At 40.9% G+C, this 20,297-nt stretch overlaps 1 protein-coding gene across 2 annotated transcripts in view; it reads left to right on the forward strand.

Moving 5' to 3' along the window:
• The window catches only part of LOC308247880 (MOB-like protein phocein), a 45,536-nt gene extending 27,555 nt beyond the window's left edge, over nucleotides 1-17,981 (forward strand). The window contains exons 1-8 of one of the 2 annotated variants that reach the window (XM_080667652.1): nucleotides 1,279-1,645; nucleotides 6,174-6,236; nucleotides 9,617-9,717; nucleotides 12,014-12,056; nucleotides 12,239-12,325; nucleotides 14,795-14,874; nucleotides 15,862-15,973; nucleotides 16,104-17,981. In XM_080667652.1, the coding sequence (XP_080523778.1) occupies nucleotides 1,586-1,645; nucleotides 6,174-6,236; nucleotides 9,617-9,717; nucleotides 12,014-12,056; nucleotides 12,239-12,325; nucleotides 14,795-14,874; nucleotides 15,862-15,973; nucleotides 16,104-16,235 (678 nt within the window). In that variant the 5' untranslated portion in view covers nucleotides 1,279-1,585 and the 3' untranslated portion in view covers nucleotides 16,236-17,981. Of the gene's footprint in view, nucleotides 1-1,278; nucleotides 1,646-6,173; nucleotides 6,237-9,616; nucleotides 9,718-12,013; nucleotides 12,057-12,238; nucleotides 12,326-14,794; nucleotides 14,875-15,861; nucleotides 15,974-16,103 lie in introns of those variants that run through there. The other variant, XM_080667654.1, reaches the window with a different exon arrangement.
• The last annotated feature ends 2,316 nt before the right edge of the window (nucleotides 17,982-20,297 follow it).

A 20,297-nucleotide genomic window follows, 5' to 3' on the forward strand; every position in this document is an offset into this window, starting at 1 on the left:
GTTTTGGCCGTAAGCAAATATTAAGGTGAGCCCCTCAACCATAGGTACCTGATATTTACTGCTCAGGAGCACAGAACATGAGAAATTTTAACTTAATCCTTGGAGATGGGTTGTCCACAGACCTACTTAGGACTCTGCTCCTCACACCCACCCCATGTCTCTTAGGGAGACAACATTTGGGTGCGACTTGTCTCAGATTCTCACCGTATCTAGTAAGAGAACTGGTGATTTGCACATGTCCCACTGCTAGACACTAAGCAATTTCTGATTATGGACTGGGTCTTTGCATTCTCGTACGTCAGTGCTGAACACATAGTGGGGATTAACAAATATTTGTTGAATGAATAAACCTTTTGTATCTAGAAGATGGTGATGAAATTAAGAATTAAATCTTTGCTCTTGAAAAGTTACCAGTCTATACATCTTCAATAAAACAGGAATCTTACTTAAGGCAAACCAGCTTCCTATTGTTAAAACTCTCTGAGCCCAAGTTCCAAGTATCTGACGGTTACTCAGTTTTGCACACACTCAGTTTAACCCACCTCTCCTCCGGTCCTCACCCCTTCGGATGATGTCTGTGACATGGTTCTCTCCGCATTCTCAATATACCTTTTCGTGTATGTGATGGGGTATCTGATGTTTTCTTCTCTTGGAAATCACCCTACTGCATGCACTCTTCACCCACTGTATTCCCATTAGGCATCTCTCCTAAGGCCTCCCTCAACTCAGATCAAAGACTTAAGGTTTCTAAGCAGGGAACAAAAAAAGTTTGCCAAAACGGCCATGATTTCATGACGAAAGAGAACACTTAAAACTTGCAACAAAGAAAATCTGAAATCCTGTAAGATGTACAACTTCCACCAAGAGGCATTCAGTTGCTCCTCCAGCTTTCTGGTTTGCAACACGAGCTGGTTTTGTCTACCGCCCAATGCCAGACGTCCACGGGGTCTCGGATCATTGGCATCTGGGGCCTTGACGCAAACGAACTCGTCATTGAAAAAGTCCTTGGCTTTGAAGACGGCGGGTGGTGGAAATACCCTTTGACACCCTAAGCCCCAGCCTAGTCTGATCTGAGATTGGGTCGATTTCATGCAGGGTCCTTGGAGCTCCTACAGGGTGTTGGCCCGTTTTCCACTTCGCATGCCTACGTGGATTTCGGGACAGAGGTATGCTTCTGTAGGTATGTGTTTGCGCAAGGTTTACTGAGACGGTCGCCATTGTGCAAGCTCGGTCCGACTAATGGAACTAACGTAAGCCCGAGGAGATGCGCGCAGAGCCGGCACACGTCCGCAGCGGCCCGCAGCGCCGGCCTCCCCACCGCTCCGGTCCCCGCCGTCGGGTCTCTCCCTCCCTCGCCGCCGCCGGGCAGCCACCGGCTGTTCCTTCTCTAACCCCCTCCCGCCGCTAGCCGGCCCTTTCCAGGGCTCCTCCCCGCCCTCCCGCCCTGCCCCGCGCGGATCGCGCTGTTCCACCAGGCACCGCCCCTCCCCGGCTCCCGTACTCTGGGCGCCGCTCGGCCCCGCCCCCCGCGCAGGCAGCGTCCCCACATCCGGGTACCGACTCCAGCCGCCCAGACTCTGGCACTATGGTCATGGCGGAGGGGACGGCAGTGCTGAGGCGGAACAGGCCGGGCACCAAGGCGCAGGTACCGTCTTTGCACCTTTCCTGCGGGGGGGACTCTCCGCGCCGAGCAGCGCCGCAGCTGGAAGTCGGCGGCCCCGAGAGGAGGTGGGGCCGGGGCGCGGGCGGGGGCACTGGTGCCCGGCCTGCTCTTCCGGAGCCGCAGCCCCTTGGTCTGGCTGAGCCGCGGCGGCCCGCGAGGCCTGCGGAGCCCCTTTAGGAGGGTGGGCGTGAGCGGCGGGTGGGGGTCGCCGAGGCTGGGGGCTGGGGACCTGTCAGGAGGTTCCGCTCGTGCTTGCCTCTCCCCTGAACCCCAGTTGACCTGTGTCGGAGGGGCGCAGCCGGCCGCGGGGACACCTCTGGGCTTTCGGGAGGATCGGGGCTGCCAGGGAGGGAGGGCGTGTGAACGCAGCCGGCCTCGTCCTGGCGTCTAGGTCCCACCTGGTGAATAGTCCTACCTGGCGACTAGGTCCTACCTGGCGACTAGGTTCTACCTGGCGTATTAGGGACCTGCCCGGCTTTCCGCGTCCGGCTAGTGTAGCCGGATCCGGGTGGCGATCCTTGACTTTGCGCCTCTTCCTGCTGTTTGCCTTTGGCTACTTCTCTCTGCAGCTGTTCTCTGGTCCAGCAAGTTCGCATCCTCCGCTTGCGACTCGTTAGAGATCATTCCTTGTGAATTTCCTTGTTATGTGTGAAGCTCAGGGAATGAACTGATGATCATTTTATTCGCTTTCAGTAGGGCAATATAGTTGGGTGAGTTGGTGCTTATTTAGGTATTGGTTCTTGGGATTTGCAAAAGAGGGATGCCTCACCTGCTTTAAAAAATCAAATAGGCATTTAGACTTAATCTGACGAATCTGCCAGCTGAAGTGGCTTGCTCCTGAGTAGATGCTCTAAAATTAGAAGAGGTGTGTTAAAATGTAATTTTAAAGAAAAAGTGATACAAGGGACAACAACAAAACAAAACAGAAACCCATAGAGCTGTGACCGTATGGCGGAGAATAGCTTTTAATATCTTGCACAGAATTTTGGAAAGGGAGTCCTTTCAAAAGAATCTTTGAGATCCAGACACCTTCCCAGATGCATGTTACAGATATGAAAACCGAAGCCCTGAGAATCCACTGCATTTGCTCAAGGTTCCATAGCTTTGCATTCTTAGTTCACTGGTAACGTTTTCAGCAAGTCGCTTCTAGGATTGAGTTTTAGAGAATTTGCTTTGAAAGTCCTTATTAGAGTCCCATTAAGCTGTCAGTTGTTCTGGCAGTTTCGTTGTCATACTACTGGACATTTTTTATTTAGGCTTTTTACCCTTTCCAAACTTTCTTTACCTACAAATACTCTCTTGGATATCTTTACTTCTTATTCTGTGGAATATTGTTTTTTCTTTCATTCTGATCATTGTCATCCATTTTTATTTACTCAAAAGTTACGAAGTTTGAAAGGAAAGAAAATAATATATTTTAAATTAATATTGTAATATATCTGTCTGCTTGAGTAAGTCACATATAAGAAAGCTTCTTTGCTTTTTCCACGTTGTCATAGATCAAGGGTGTTAAATAAAATGTGGCAGAAAAGATTAGGGTTAAAAAAAAAAAGACTGCTTACACAGCATGCTGGCTTGTCACACTAATTTCCTTCAGTGAAATGAGTCTATTCCAAGATGACTTATTTACTTATTTATTTATTTATTTTTAAAAATATATTTTATTGATTTCTTACAGAGAGGAAAGGGAGAGGATAGATAGTTAGAAACATCGATGAGAGAGAAACATCGATCAGCTGCCTCCTGCAAACCTCCCACTGGGGATGTGCCTGCATCCCAGGTACATGCCCTTGACCGGAATCGAACCTGGGACCCTTCAGTCTGCAGGCCGATGTTCTATCCACTGAGCCAAACCGGTCAGGGCCCAAGGTGACTTATTTAGAGCTATCAGAGTAGTGGAGTATCTTCCTACTTTTTAAAAGATTGGTTAGATTGGGAATTGACACATAGTTGGTTTTCAATAAATGTTTATTGACTGAGATGAGAACATTCATTAATCTGGATTTTTGGTTCCTTCTTTCAGTGTTTAAAATATATCACAGGTGTGATGAGGGAGAATATTTAATTCCCAATAATTTTTTTTACATCTTTTCTGTATATTACTATGTGTTTTCTAACATTTTAATAACAAATATTATACAAAGTAAAAATTTTAAAGGCCAGTATATGCAGAGTGATTTGATAGAAACATTTTTTGAATATAAATCATATAGGAAGAATTTTAAAATTAATCTTCAATACTATTTAGATGATGTCTAGGAAAAGACATCTTGGAATAATTTCCAGAAAGTTTTCTAAAATTTCATAACATTTAAAAATAAAGTTAGTTCATTTTCATTAATATAGGGAAACTATTTTAAAAAGTGAACAGTCTAAGATACTTACAAAGGTATACCCATCACCTACCTTCAGAACAAAAACATTACTAATAGAGTTGAATACCTATGTATTACATTTTCTGTCTTCTACCTACTCCTCCCAACCAATAATGGTGATCCTCCTTTTTCTTTATACTTGTACTGGACGCCTAAGATTCGTGCAGAATGGGCCTTCCTTACACTGGCTGCCGGCACAGCTTTTGCTCCATTCTGGAGCTGCCTTTCCGCCTTCCCATGCTGCCCAGAGGCCCAGAGCGGCTGGGACTGCGCGAAATGCCTGTGTCGTCACCATGGCGACGATGCAAGTGTCCTGGCCGCTGGGTGCCTGTGTATGCAAATTAACCTGCCATCTTTGTTGGGTTAATTTGCATACTTCTGATTGGCTGGTGGGCGTCGTGAAGGTATGGTCAATTTGCATCTTTCTCTTTTATTAGTGTAGATTATATATGCACTAGAGGCCTGGTGCACGAAATTCATGCACTCGGGGGCATCCCTCAGCCCGGTCTGCACCCTCTCACAGTCCGGGAGCTGCCACTGCGCTCACCAGCCGTGAGCCTGGCGCTGCCTGCATCCCCCGTCACCCACCCCCGGGTCCCTGTTGGGAGCGCACTGACCACCAGGGGGCAGCTCCTGCATTGAGCGTCTGCCCCCTGGTGGTCGCATGTCAGTGACCAGTTGCTCTGCTGTCAGGCTGAAACCAGCTCTCCGACATCCCCCGAGGGGTCCCAGATTGCGAGAGGGCAGAGGCCAGGCTGAGGGACCCCACTGGTGCACAATCAGGGCGGGGGAGAGACCATGGGAGGGCTCCAGGGCATGTCTGGCCTGTCTCACTCAGTCCTGATCAGCGGGACCCCAGCAGCAAGCTAACCTACCAGTTGGAGCGTCTGCCCCCTGGTGGCCAGTGTATGTCATCCTTTTTCTTTCTTTTTTTTTTTTTTAATATATTTTATTGATTTCTTACAGAAAGGAAAGGGAGAGGACAGATAGTTAGAAACATCGATGAGAGAGAAACATCGATCAGCTGCCTCCTGCACACCTCCCACTGGGGATGTGCCTGCAACCCAGGTACATGCCCTTGACCGGAATCGAACCCGGGACCCTTCAGTCCGCAGGCCGACGCTCTATCCACTGAGCCAAACCGGTCAGGGCAATCCTTTTTCTTTATACTTGTACTAGACGCCTGATGCAAGGGACCAAGAGGTGGTCAGTGCACCTCATAGTGACTGGTCGAGCGACTGGTTGACCAGTCGACTGTCTGCCCCCTGGTGGTCAGTGCACGTCATAGCGAACAGTTGAGCAGCCTTAGCATATCATTAGCATATTACACTTTGATTGGTTGAATGGGCAACTGGACGACCGGACACTTAGCATATTAGGCTTTTATTATATAGGACTAGAGGCCCGGCGCACGAAAGTCGTGCGTGGGTATGGTCCCTAGGCCTAGCCCGCGATTAGGGCCATCTTCCCTGGCTGCCGGCAGCCAGCCCCGCCTCCTGCCGCCACCCACCCGGGTTCCCAGTTTGCCATCTGGCAATCGGAACCTGACAGCCGGGGGGCGAGGGACTGAGAGGTCAGCTGGTCCCACCCGCTCGTGACCCTGTCTCCGCTGCGGGTTGCCCTCTGTGTGTGGGGCGACCGGCGGGGCAGGGGCCTTGGCCTGGCGCTGCCTGCATCCCCTGTCACCCACCCCCGGGTCCCTGTTCGCCATCAGGTGATTAGAGCCTGCCGGCCGGGGGAAGGGACCAAGAGGTCGGCCGTTCCCACCCGCTTGCTGGCCCCAACCCCGCCACGGGTTGCCCTCTGTGTATAGGGTGACCGGCGGGGGAGGGGTCTTGGCCTGGCGCATCCCCTGCCACCCACCCCTGCGTCCCCGTTCGCCATCGGGCATTAGGAGCCTGTGGGCCTGGGGGAGGGACCAAGAGGTGGTCAGTGCACCTCATAGTGACTGGTCGAGCGGTCATTCTGATCGTTCTGCCAGTATGGTCTCTGGGCTTTTATTATATAGGATAACCACAATGCTTACAATATGAGCGCTTTTCCTCTCCTCTAGTGTAACTTTGGATTTTTATTAAGAATTGAAGTTAATCACAGTGGTATTGCATCTTGTGTTTTAACCATGAATTTTTTTATAGGATTTCTATAATTGGCCTGATGAGTCCTTTGATGAAATGGACAGTACACTAGCTGTGCAGCAGGTAATAACAGTAGTTTCTTTTGCAACACCAATAAACTAGGCATTTGACCTTCCTTGGGATAGTTAAGTATTCCTATGTCTTTTAGCACAAACCAGAATCCATGGAATTAATGGATGGCCATTTAAAACTTTTGTCAACCTTCATTTTGTTTTAAGATGGCATATTAAACTATAATCAAATTTAAATATATTTTAATATCTTAAAATATGTTAATCTGTACTATATTAGTGTACCAAATTTGATTTTACAGTGAACTTAATTCAAAATTAATTGAATACTAAATTAGAATAACATTAAATAGAAATAGCATATTGATTTAGTGACTGAACACCTGTGAACATGTACCTAAGCTTTACTTTTTTTTAACCATTTTTTAAAATCCTCACCTGAGGATATGTTTATTTTAGAGAGAGAAGTGGGGGGGCGGGGGAGAAACATCAATTGGTTGCCTCCTGTATATGCCCCTGCTGGGAATCGAACTCTCAACCTTTTGGTGTACAGGATTACACTCCAACCAACTGAGCCACACCAGCCAGGGCAGGATATTCTTTTTTATTTTATTTATTTATTATTTGTTTTGGGGGGCAGGATATTACTAAATATTCTTATTGAGAATCACATTGTGTACTAGTTGGGTTAAAAAAAACACACACCAGCTGGTCATTTTTTCAAAATGAATAAAATCTGGAATCTGGGAAAAAAATAATTTCCATAGCTAATTATTAAAAAACTAGAGATCTGGTGCACGAATTTGTGCACAGGTCAAGTCCAACTGGCCCGCCCCCAATTGGGGTTGGGGAGGGGCGACCAGGGGCTTGGCCGGCTGGGGGGAGGGGCTGTGGGCGGTTGGCCAGCAGGCCTCGCCCCCTAGTCGAACTCCCGGTCGAGGGGACAATTTGTATATTAGCCTTTTATTCTATAGGATCACATTTAAGGATTAATAAAAGGATGCTTAAAATTGTGTGTTCTAGTAAATTGGACGAGGCATTGGTTAACTAACATCTTTGAAGAGAAAATGTGCAATAACAATAGGCTGTTTGGCTTTGTCTGATGGCCAGATAATAAAAGTAGATAGCTATTTGGATTTATTGTTATTTGGAGATCTTAAGGAATAAAATACAAATACAGTTGAGTTCTTTGAGCTTTAAAAACAATTCATAATTATTATAAAAATCTTTAAAGTGGATTTAGTATATTAGGTATTTAGCACAGGAAATGGAATAGCATTCATGAATGAATGGTTTTGTGCATTGCCTTTTTGTGTGTGTGTGACGTTATCTTTTTAAAAATATTTTTTAAATTGCTTTCAAAGAGAGCCAGAGAGAATGATAGAAACATCAGTGATGAGAGTGAATCATTGATTGGCTGCCTCCTGCATGCCCCCTACAGAAGATCGAACCTGCAACCCGGGCATGTCTCCTGACCGGGAATTGAACCGAGATCTCCTGGTTCATAGGTCAACGCTCAACCACTGAGCCACGCTGGCCGGACTCTTTGGATTTTCCTGTTTGGCATTCACTCTGCTTTTTTTATTGTGACAAAAAATATATATAAATTTTACCACTTTTTCCCATTTTAAGCGTACAGTTTTGTGGTGTTAAGTACATTCACATTATTATGCAGCCATTACCACCTCCATCTGTCTTGAGAATTTTTCATCTTCTCCAACTGAAACTCTGTACCCATTAAACAATAACTCCCCACTAGCCTATTCACCTTCTTGAATTTGTAGGTTTATGTATTTTTCTAACTTGGAAACTTTTTAGCCGTTATTTATTCAGATATATTTTTTTAGCACCACATTCTTTTGTGTGTGTGTGTGGGGTGATGGTGACATGACCATTAAATCTTTTGTTATTGTCTGACAAGTTCCTGAGGCTCTGTTTATTATTATTTTTATTCCTTTTAATTTCTGTTGTTCAGCTTGGATAATACCTATTTATCTATCTACAAGTTTATTGATTCTTTACTGTGTCATCTCCATTCTGCTATTGAGTCCAGTGAGTGTTTTACTTTGGTGGTTGTGTTTTCCAGTTCTAAAATTTTCATTTGGCACCCAGTTGGTGTTGCTCAGTGGTTGAGCCTTAAACTGTGAACCAGGAGGTCACGGTTTGATTCCCGGTCAGGGCATATGCCTGGTTGCGGGCTCAGTCCCAGTATGGGGCGTGCAGGAGGCGGCCAATCAGTGATTTTCTCACATCATTGATGTTTCTATCTATCTCTCCCTCTCCCTTCTCTGAAATAAATAAAAATATATTTAAAAAAATAAAAATCGCCCTAACCGGTTTGGTTTAGTGGATGGAGCGTCGGCCTGCGGACTCAAGGGTCCCAGGTTCGATTCCGGTCAAGAGCATGTACCTTGGTTGCGGGCACATCCCCAGTGGGGGGTGTGCAGGAGGCAGCTGATCGATGTTTCTCTCTCGTCGATGTTTCTAACTCTTCTATCCCTCTCCCTTCCTCTGTGTAAAAAATCAATAAAATATATTAAAAAATAAAAATAAAAATCACTGTAGCAATAGAAAATTAAAGAAAAAAAATAAAATTTCCATTTGGCTCTTTTTATCTTTCTTTGTTGATACTTTTGTTTCAAGTGTTCGTAATTTTATATTCAAGCAGTTTTTAAGTAGCTGCTTTAAAGTCTTTGTCAGGTAATTTCCAATATCTGTGTCATCTTGTCATTGGTGTCTTGTGCTTGTTTTTTCCCCATGATAATTGAGATTTTCATGTATTATTTGTATGCCAACTAATTCTGGATTATACCCTGGATATTTTGAATATTATGTTTACACTCTGGTCTTATTTAACCCAATGGAGAATGTGATGTTTTTGTTATAGCAGGCATTTGACTTTGTTAGATACAGGTTGCAAGTTCCAGCTGAACTGAGGTTCCAATGTCAGTTTAGTTTTCAAAACCTTTTGCATCTGTTGTGTGTGTGCGTGCACCAACTTGTTGTCAGCCTAGGTGGAGGTATATCCATTAGCTCAGTTCTCAAAGTCTGTCAGCTATTAATTAGGATAAGATCCATGCATGCACCGTGCACACATCAGGATTGCACCAGGAGTTCATAACCAGCTTTATGGGATTATTTAGTTTAAAAAAAATGTTTTCATTGATTTTTAGAGAGAGAGAGAGAGTAAGAAAAAGAGAGAGAGAAAACCATGCCTTCTGCACACCCTTTACTGGGGTTCGAGCCCAAAACCTGGGTATGTGCCCTGACCGGGAATTGAACCATGACCTCCTGGTTCATAGGTCGATGCTCAACCACTGAGACATGCTGGCCAGGCAAGAGTAGTTTTTATATTAAAAAATTACATATGTTTAATATAAGATTTACCATGTAGTGTAATATTTTAATTAACTGTAAGAACTTTGTTTATAGTATATTCAACAGAACATAAGAGCAGATTGTTCCAATATTGACAAAATTCTTGAACCACCTGAAGGCCAAGATGAAGGTGTATGGAAGTATGAACATTTAAGGTAAGTCCTTATGGTATATCAAAATAGTAATAGTACTTATTAGTAAAAAATAATCTTTAATATTATTATGAATTATAAACAAAATAATTAACTGCAGATCAAAAAGCAAATTCTAAAGCTTTCATATTTTCAGTGTTATAAAGTTTTCAACTTTGATATTTACTGATTATTTCTTACATTTATGGATTTGGGCCTTACGTTTTTACAGTTTTTCTTAATCATATCTGTTAACCACAAATGCATTTTTTCCATTTATCTACTCATGAATAGCTATCTCTCTTTAGAGCAGTGGTTCTCAACCTTTCTAATGCCACGACCCTTTAATACAGTTCCTCATATAAATATCTGTGTTTTCCGATGGTCTTAGGCTCTACAGCAGCGGTTCTCAACCTGTGGGTCACGACCCACAGGTTGAGAACCGCTAGCAGGGTCGCCTAAGACCATCGGAAAACACAGATATTTACATTACGATTCATAACAGTAGCAAAATTACAGTTATGAAGTAGCAACGAAAATAATTTTATGGTTGGGAGTCACCACAACACGAGGAACTGCATTAAAGGGTCGCGGCATTAGAAAGGTTGAGAACCACTGCTCTAGAGGATCATGTCAAGCTCCTGGTATAGGCTTGGTATCTGATGAGGTACCTATTAACTACTGTGAACTTTCAGTCTTCCCTTTGGAAAATACAGATTAATTGTAACCCTGCAATAAGGAGTTTTGGAGCTTTTCATAATATCCTTTGAATGAGAAAATTGATGATGAGTGAAGGACTAGTTAACTAGAGTTAACTTTAGAAGCAGCTATATCCTGAAGTTACTAGATGGTTTCTTGAATTTATCAACTTTCTAGTATAAATGGGAGTTGGGATGAGTCGATAGGTTAAATATGGAGAATGCAGAATGGATATATGTTCATCGGTGTTTGTTACTTTTGAGTTGATTTTAAAATAATAAATGTAGTATGGCTTTTCCCCAATAAATTAGACCACATTTTCTATGATGAGTGCCTCAATTTGTAGATAAGGTACTTTTTAAAATCGGTGTTGCAGGCATGTTGTCTAGATTTTGTTTGATGGAGAAACACAGTAGTGAGTAACTAATTTGATAGAATTTTTAGAGGGAACATTTAGTGTTTTGACAGTTATGAAGTAAGTTATCTCTGTGTCATGGAAATATTTTTTGAGCACTTAACAATGTTCCAAGAATTGTCCTAGGCTTGTAATTCTCAATTTGGAAATTTTAGAAGGAAAAGATGTAATGAAAAAAATGCCCATGATCTGTTCAGTGACAAAAAAGCAAGTTACAAAATTGTGTATATTATCCCAATATATTTAAAATCATTATATATAAAATCAAATTTGCTATAAACAATAATTATCTTTTCGGAAGAGGTGGTGGAATTATGCAAGACGTTCTTCTATGTTATGATTGAAGGTTTTACAAAGACATGTTTGAGGTCATAACAAAACTTGTGAAATATGTAGGAGTATAAAAAGTATAGTCCAGGCGTCCTCAAACTATGGCCCGCGGGCCACATGCGGCCCGCCAAGGACATTTATCCGGCCCACCGGGTGCCGCTGCCTGTCCTGCTTAGCAGCTGACTCGTCCCAGGCTCGCAGTGCGCATAGGAATTTGTTCATAGTTTTTTTTTTAAACTATAGTCCGGCCCTCCAACGGTCTGAGGGACAGTGAACTGGCCCCCTGTTTAAAAAGTTTGAGGACCCCTGGCTGTGGTCTTTTTTGTAAGTCTCTTTTTATATGGGTATATAAACGCATATAATTTTATACGTAACTGGAATCTTACTGTGAGTATAAACATATATCCTTTGCCAACATTTTATTACTCTTAAGTTGCTAATCATTTAGAATGTTAAAAAAAGTTTTTTATGTATATGGTTTCTGTGAACATCTTTGTACATATATCTGCATATTATTCTGATTATTTAATTAGAATTGGTTCTTAGGAGAATGACTTAATAAAAAAATATACATTTTCTAAGTGTCCTGGTAAATTTTTCTAAAATACTTCTCAGTAAAATTGTATCAATTTCCAGTGTTAAGAGTGATCAGGTTCTTGAACTCTGATATTGAACTTTTTTATGATCATTTGTTTTTAATTTTGTTAATTAATCTGTATGTCTTTGTAGGAAATGTGCCATGTAAATTCCTATGGTGTTGATAATGTTGATGAGGGAGGGTGGATGGTACTGGTAGGGTTCTGTATTTTAAATTAATATTCTAAATATAATGTGGAAAATACATAAGACTTTTCATTTATGTATTTGAATTTTTAGGCAATTCTGTCTTGAGCTCAATGGACTTGCTGTCAAACTTCAGGTAATAATTTTCAAGTTAAAGTTATAATAGAAAGTTCTCATTTTTTCCCCTAGTTTTATAACTTACTGTGCTTACAAGACTTATCTAAAAATTTCTAATTAGAATTGTACATGGAAATGTAGTAACCCCAATGATGAACTTTTTAATTGCTTTACATATTAAGAAATGTAACATTTTAACAGAGTGAATGCCATCCAGACACATGTACTCAGATGACAGCAACTGAGCAGTGGATTTTTCTTTGTGCAGCTCATAAAACTCCAAAAGAGGTGAGAATTTATAAAGTAGATGACTAATAAAATGGCCATAACCTAACTTTGTACAAGACTGTGGTAGACAAGTTTTTAGGGGTTTTAATTCACTTTTTATTTTGCCAGTTGGTTTTGTGTTCTTTGCTGCAAAGTTATTGCCACAGTGCTGTTTTGTAATTTTTTAAAATATTTTTTTATTGATTGCAGAGAGGAAGGGAGAAGGAGAGAGAAAGAGAGAGAAACATCAGTGATGAGAGAGAATCATTGATTGGCTGCCTCCTTCATGCCCCCTACTAGGGATCGAGCCCGTAACCTGGGCATGTGCCCTTGACTGGAATTAAACCCGGGTCCTTCAGTCCGCAGGCTGACGCTCTATCCTCTGAGCCAAATGAGCTAGGGCAGGATTCCTTATAATTAGTATCATTTTTCATAATTGGGCAGTTACATGGAGAATGGATAAACAGAATGTGGTATATACATACAAGGGAATATTTTTCAGCCATGAAAAGGAATGAAGTGTGGATATATGCTACAGCATGGATGAATCTTGAGGACATTATACTGAGCCAAATAAGCCAGACACAAAGGGACAGCTATTTTATGATTCTACTTATTGAAATATCTTGAAAGGGCAAATTTATAGAGACAAAAAGTAGATTAGAGAGGTTACCAGGGACTGGGGGGTGAGGAGCATGGGAAGGTATTGATTGATGGTATAGAGTTTCTGTTTGGGATGATGGAAAACCTTTGGTTAGAAACAGTGGTGTTGGTTGCATGACACCGGATGTAATTAATGCCACCGACTATACATTTAAAAATAGTTACAATGGCAAATGTTGTGTTCTATGTATTTTACCACAATTTTTTAATGATCACCGGGGGATATTTTTTCCATTGTTTTTTAGAGAGAGTGGAAGTTAGGGAGGGATGAGGGGAAAGAGAGAAACATCTCACCTGAACCTGGGCAGGGATTGAAACTGGGACCCAGGTATCTGCCCTTGACCGGAAATCAAACCTAAGACCCTTTGGTATACCCTCTGCCCAGGCCTTCCCCACGCTATTGTCGGTGTCCATGGGTTATGCATACAAGTTCTTTGGTTGATCTCTTCCCACCTACTCACCCACCCCTTCCCTCTGAGATTCCACATTCTGTTCAATGCTTCTGTGTCTGGATTTATTTTGTTCATTAGAGTCCACATATGAGTGAGGCCATGTGATACTTGTTTCTTTTGTTTGTTTAGATAATCTTTAAGTATTTACCATCACACTGTAATAAGCTATATTTAATAGTTACTAATTTACATTTCTAAATACCAGTTCATTTTTTCCTTCAAGTGGATCCCGGGTTCATTCTCACTGCTCCTTTCCTCTGATCCTTCTCCCTGTCTGCCTTCAAAAGAACTGAGTGAGGAGATTACCCTGCAGTTTTACTTTTCCTTTAGTGGGTTTGCTGATTTGCCATGAGACAATAGGTTTCGTTGTTTCTGATAAATGGAATAGGATAAGACAGGTTTATTAAAATGTAAAGATACAAATTTCAAAGGAGGTTAAGGAGAAAATTCTTTAGAAAGTTGCTAGGATAATAGGGTGCCAGACGCATAATAAAGGGTGCTTCTAGGATGTTAGAAGGCAGTGATCCCTCGAGGTGTTTGTGAAGAGAAGGAGGCTTCTGGGCCCTTGGTAAAGTATACGTCAGTGGATGGAGGGCCCAGTATATTCCTGCTATAAACATGTTTTTGAGTCCTGCCTAACTGTATGATCTTGCCTGAGTCATTGGCCATCAGTCATTGACAGTCCCTGCTGCTGTGCACCATTCTCCAGGGCTCTCCGTCTTGGGCTATAGAGCTGGGATATTTACATGCTTGCTTACTTACTAGTAAATCTCTGTGATCTTTCCTGAACTGGCTGCTTGTTTTGAAAGATTCCTTATCTTTGCCCACAGATAATTTTAAGACCTGGAAGAAGCCTGTGCAGACTCTGCAAACTGACCAGCTTCAGTCTCCTCATTTGTAAAGTCAGAGGGTTAATGAGCTAATCAGATGTTCTTTCCAGTGTTGGGAGTGAGAAATTAGGAGATTGATTCATGTATCTTCTAGAGCAGCCGTGGGCAAACTACGGCCCGCGGGCCGGATCCGGCTGTTCTATCCGGTTCTCTTGCTCTTCCCTCCGCTCCTTTACTTTGAATTTATATTAGTTCACACAAACACTCCATCCATGCTTTTGTTCCGGCCCTCCGGTCCAGGTTAAGAACCCATTGTGGCCCTCGAGTCAAAAAGTTTGCCCACCCCTGTTCTAGAGTCTGATATAGTTCATGGTGATAGTAAAGTCTTATTGATGTAACACTGAATTTTAGTCATTCTGATATTATAAGGCAATTCTTTTTTAGGATGTATTAGGTTTTCAGAATAAGACACACATATAATAAATACACCTAAACTAAGAGGCAGAGCTCTTTGTTGATGCATTTTTATGTCTTTTCTTTTGTAGTGTCCTGCTATAGACTATACTAGACACACACTTGATGGTGCTGCATGTCTTCTGAATAGCAATAAATATTTTCCCAGCAGGTAAACAAACTTTTAAACATGGCATTAAACTTTTTGGATTTAATTTAAAAGATTGTTGTTTTTAAAATTAAAACTAGGTTCTTGGTTAATGCATTGTATTCTTTAACCTTTATCTTTTATTCAAGTTTTAAATTAGGGTTATAGTTAAACTAAAGGTAGCAGGACTTAGTTCCCAAAGCTCACAGGCCAGTTCAGGCAAGGGTAGTCCCGGCTGCTGTGTCCTTGCCCAGGGTCGCTCTCTGACGCTTTAGAGTTGGGATATGTGCACACTTACTTCCTGGAATCACTGTGACAGTCAGCCTCTTAGACAGCATGCCTCAGGAGCAGACTTTTCTGAGCTGGACTGCTTGTGTCTGAAGGATTCCTTGTCCTTGCCCATCACAGTCCTCATCAAATAAGATCTGGGAAGAAGCCTGTGTACACTGTCTTATATTATTGGTGAGGTTTGTGACTGGTCTTTTAATTTGTTACCAGGTGGATCGATTTGGAAATTTTATTTCCCCCAAATATCATTAACTCTAAAGAGCTCAGATAAAATATGTAAAAAATACTGGGTTTTGCCTCAGTATCCAAATACATTAAAAAAAAAAATATCTAAAATATGCAGGCAGTTTTTATTTCTCAAAAAAAAAAAAAATCAAGTTCTATGGAATAAAACAATAATTCCTTTTAGCAGTTTTAATCATCTCTAGAGAAACTGTTAATGTCATATGTGTGTTTTAGTAAGTTTTGATTTGTCGGGTTTGTTTTAATCGCATTGAACTACAACGTTTCAAAGCCATGATACTGAATTCCTTAGGCACTTGGCTGCATAGAAGGAGCCCTGGCTCAGGAGCGAACAGGGCTCTAGTCCTGCTCTTGCCACTCACTAGCACTGTGACCTTTCCCCTCGGTGTCTGTTTTCACGCTTGTGAAGTTAGGAGGTTGGAATACTGTGTATTTTCATAAGATCTGTCAGGCTCTATGATCTATGATTTCTGTTTCTAGGGTTAGCATAAAGGAATCATCTGTAGCAAAACTAGGATCAGTATGCCGTAGGATTTACAGAATATTTTCACATGCTTATTTTCATCATCGGCAGATATTTGATGAATATGAAGTAAGTATGTTTTACTAATTATCCTGATGCAATCTTATCAGAATGATGACAATAATATATGCTGATATTATGTCTCATTTTTTTGGTTTGGGTAGTAAATTAAAATAACATTTTTTCTTCTTCTCTACAGAATGAAACATTTTTGTGTCATCGGTTTACTAAATTTGTGATGAAATATAATTTGATGTCCAAGGATAACCTGATTGTACCAATTTTAGAAGAGGAAGTTCAGAATTCAGTTTCTGGGGAAAGTGAAGCATGAAGGGAATCATATAGAAAAAAAATGTACTGATCACATAATTAACATTAATTATGTACTGTATATATATCATTTTAGACACATCAATCATGTATCCATATTATAGCCTCTTAGTTTAGTATAGGTTTTTGTATGCTGAGTGTTGCCTTTTAAAATGGGAAATACTTTTTAAGTTATTCATGAGCTGTATATTCACCGGTGTGGCACTCATGGTTTTTAAGTAAGATGAGTATTATCTGTTTATAATGCCTGTTAATAAAAGAATTTACAGTTTGGTAAAATTGCTGCTAAACAATCATTGGATCACAATCCTCATCAAATAAACCCATCTATAAAAAGATGAGTGAGCTTGAGGTTTCGCACAAGCCATTTACTAAAGAAATAGTAATGTTTTCCTTTGGTTTTACCCCTGAGTTTAGTTAGTCTAGAAAATTCTGTAGCACATAGTTGAGTCTTAACTATTAACTTTTCAAAAATGAGATAAAAGTGTTTTAAAATTCTGTTTATAGTTTTTGATATACATACATGATTATGTGTATGTCCAAATATAAATCAAATGAAGCATTAGTAATACTGAAATAATCTTAATACTACATAAAGTAAATTCTAGACCCATATACTTGGAGAGGATTTACTTTCTGCGACAGTGGACTGTTACATACAAGATGGTGATAGTAGTAAGTGCGTAAATGATGTTCCCCCTGCAAACCTACCCTGTCCTTCCCTTCCATTTCCCTTCACTCCCTCCCCAACTACATTGGCTGAGAAGCTTTTCGCCAGACTGAGCTAGTGGTAGCTTACACCTATTTATATTGTATTAATTGCTTACAGACTGTACCTCATAGCAGCAGTTACACTACAGGAGACATGTATCTGCATAGGCTCTTGCTTATCTTTGTTTTGCTACATTGCTCTAACTACTTGGAAAAGTTTTAAAACTAGTTTGACTCTCTCTGTTAGTAATATTATTCTTTTTATCTAACCATCAAGGCAGCATTTAAATTGAGTTGAAAAATATTGTAGTATTTATTTTATGACCCCTCCCTACAAAGTTTATGTTGGAATTATATGCACATGTGATGTTTTTTTGCAAGAATTTACAGGTTCTGGGGTGCTGATGAATGGTATTACATGTTTTAGACTTTGTAATAATTCAGTGTCTTAAGGATTCGACTGCAAATTTTACAGTCTTATACTGAATGCAGTTTTTAATAAGGCACTGGAGTTCTGATTGCTAAACTGGTTGTAATGGGGCACTGTGATAGGCTAAAAAAATTGTACATGTAGTGAAGAAAATGTATAAATCCATCTCTTGAACAGAGTTAAGCACGGGGAACTTTTTATTTAAAATGGTTATTTTGAAATGAAAATGCATTCATCTTGGTTTGTTTATTTTCTTCAAATTTGAGGACATACTTTATATTATATAATGAGACAAGTGTGTTCCGCAGACACGGGCGTAGCAGCATTCTGAGGGGGTGTGTGTATCGATGCCTTTCTGAGCTGCCAGGGTGTTTGGTTTTGGTGCAGCTCCATCCTCACAGCCAGCCATTCTTTCACCCCAGTCCACAGCTGTCCTTGAAGAACTTTACGTCACAGTGAAAGGAATGTTGACTTTGAAATTACACATTTATATTAATGTCACTATAAACCTGTAGGGATATTAATTTTTACACGAACTTGCTAAATATTGAGAGATTAAACTACTAAGTTAATAAATTATATACAGCAATGTAGCTGTTCTCTCTAGATGGTGTCTCAGTGGATTTCTGTTGCAGTGGCTGGGGTTGGCAATCTGGCTAAGTATTTTGAAACACATTTTGAATAAAATGGCTTAGTGCTAATGGGGAAATAAAATACGCTTTTTTAAATTACTCATTCCATCTTCCCTGTGCTGTGTTTGGAACCAATCACAAAAAAGGGGTTGGGTGGTTAACATCAGTTTGTAGTCTTGCTTCTGTGCTCATTGACATCTTTATACTCAGACTCACTGCATGTGAAGTTGACTCACTGTACTGGGCAGATCTGAATGGAGCAGTCACTGTTTTTCCTTAATACTGTTTACAGATTTTGGAAAATATACATGTAGGTACCTAAGTGGTAGTGAAAAAATTACTGGCCCTGGCGAACCATTCATTTATAAAGTCAATGTGCTAAAAAGAGGGCAATAGAAAACTCAGTTTCGTGTAATGAGGAAGTTAAGCTCCACTTTTTGTTTGGATTATCCAATGTAGAGCCAAAAGTTAAATTTTTCTTTGTATAAAGTTACTTTGACTTGTCAATTCAGTCTTCTCCTATCATATTTGGGAAGGTAGCTAACTTAATTATGTTCCTGAAAGTATCATAGTTCTTTTGTGTGTATATATTTTCTCTGATTTGAGGTCAATTTTGCATTTCTAGAACAATTAAATTCTTAATAAGTTAACACTTTTTAAAAATCAAAATAAGCCCTAGCTGGTTTGGCTCAGTGGATAGAGCATCAGCCTGCGGACTGAAGGGTCCCGGGTTCGATTCCAGTCAAGGGCACATGCCCCGGTTGCAGGGCTCAATCCCCAGTAAGGAGCGTGCAGGAGACAGCCAATCAATGATTCTCTCTCATCACTGATGTTTCTATCTCTCCCTCCCCTTCCTCTCTGAAATCAATAAAAATATATTAAAAAAAAATCAGAATAACATTAAAAATCCATGATTACATTGTTAGTAAGGACTGTGCTATGGTTTAAACACATTTACTGACTGATGCCAAATTTATTGTAATAGAACTAATTATCTGTTCCCTGTGTACTTTGCTCACACTAATCACTAAACAATGACACCCTTTTGTCTGAAGGCTTCCTATAATTTGCATAGTTAAATTCTACATTTTATATGCTTTGTTTTTGCATACTCTTTGGATATGCTAATGGTTTCTTTGTGTAGTTCTTCCATGCTATGCAAATGTTTTAGTAAAAGTAGTTGATTTTCACTTCTTAAATGCAGCATATTGTTAACTACAGACACTACAGAGGTATTAATACAACACATTTAGCAGCTTGAGATAGTCAAAATATCAAATTTGTTTTCTGAAAAAATATGTATTTGTAGAGTACACTGTACAACCAGATAATACCAAGCGAATCTGTCAGCAGTGATTTTCAACTGGCGTGCCATAAGAGGTACACTGGTGTGCTGCAGAATTGTTAAAACACACAATACCTGACTGTTTAGTCAGGGGCACTGACTTCTTTTCCCTTAGATTGTCGAAGGAAAATATGACAACAGCCAACACAACAAGAGCTGTCTGGTGTGAATGAATCAAAACTGGCCTGGCTAGGGTTCAAGGTCTGGAGAAGAGGCTGCGCACAAATGGGTATACTAGACAATAAATAGGAATTTAGAAGGCCTGGGGGAGCCAGGCGGAGGCCTTACTCTCCAGTGGAGGGGCTCCTGAATGCCCGGACCCATTCGCTTTTTATTTACCAGAATACACATTTGCCCTTTAACAAAGCAAACAGACATATCAATGGTAAGGTTTGGGAAACAGCAAAGGGTTATTAGGGGATTGCCTTCAGCCAGCAGCCAGCTGCAGGGTAATACAATGCTGATTGATTTTCAGCTCTTACTGAATATTAGCCTTCTAATGGACTTCTCGAATAATTATGCTAACTACTTGTTGGTCTTAGCCTCCGGCACAAAATTATACCAGTTTTTTTGTAGGCGGCAAAATGATTTTTTTTGGTGAGCCACAGAATTTTAATTTCTTTGTGCCGTGAGATGAACAAGGCTGACAATCGCTGTACCAGAGGGTTGTGTTACCTAAAGATTAAACCAGGAGCCTCCCTCTGAACACTTGGGTGCATATTTTACAGGACATTTTATGTGGGCGGGGAACCTAGTGTTTGATGCTGTATTTATGTGCAGTTATTTTGAACATCTAAACATAGTTAAATGTACTAATACAGCAAGATAAAATAACGTGATGATTTGAGGGAATTGGGCTTTCCAAGCATTGCTTGGAGCAGGGGAAATGTATGTATGATGAATGCAAACGAGCTTGTGAGCTATTAGTGAGGATCATGGGGGAAA

The sequence above is a fragment of the Plecotus auritus genome (genome assembly GCF_963455305.1).
Source record: "Plecotus auritus genome assembly, chromosome: 5".
In the NCBI taxonomy this organism is placed as follows: Eukaryota; Metazoa; Chordata; class Mammalia; order Chiroptera; family Vespertilionidae; genus Plecotus; species Plecotus auritus.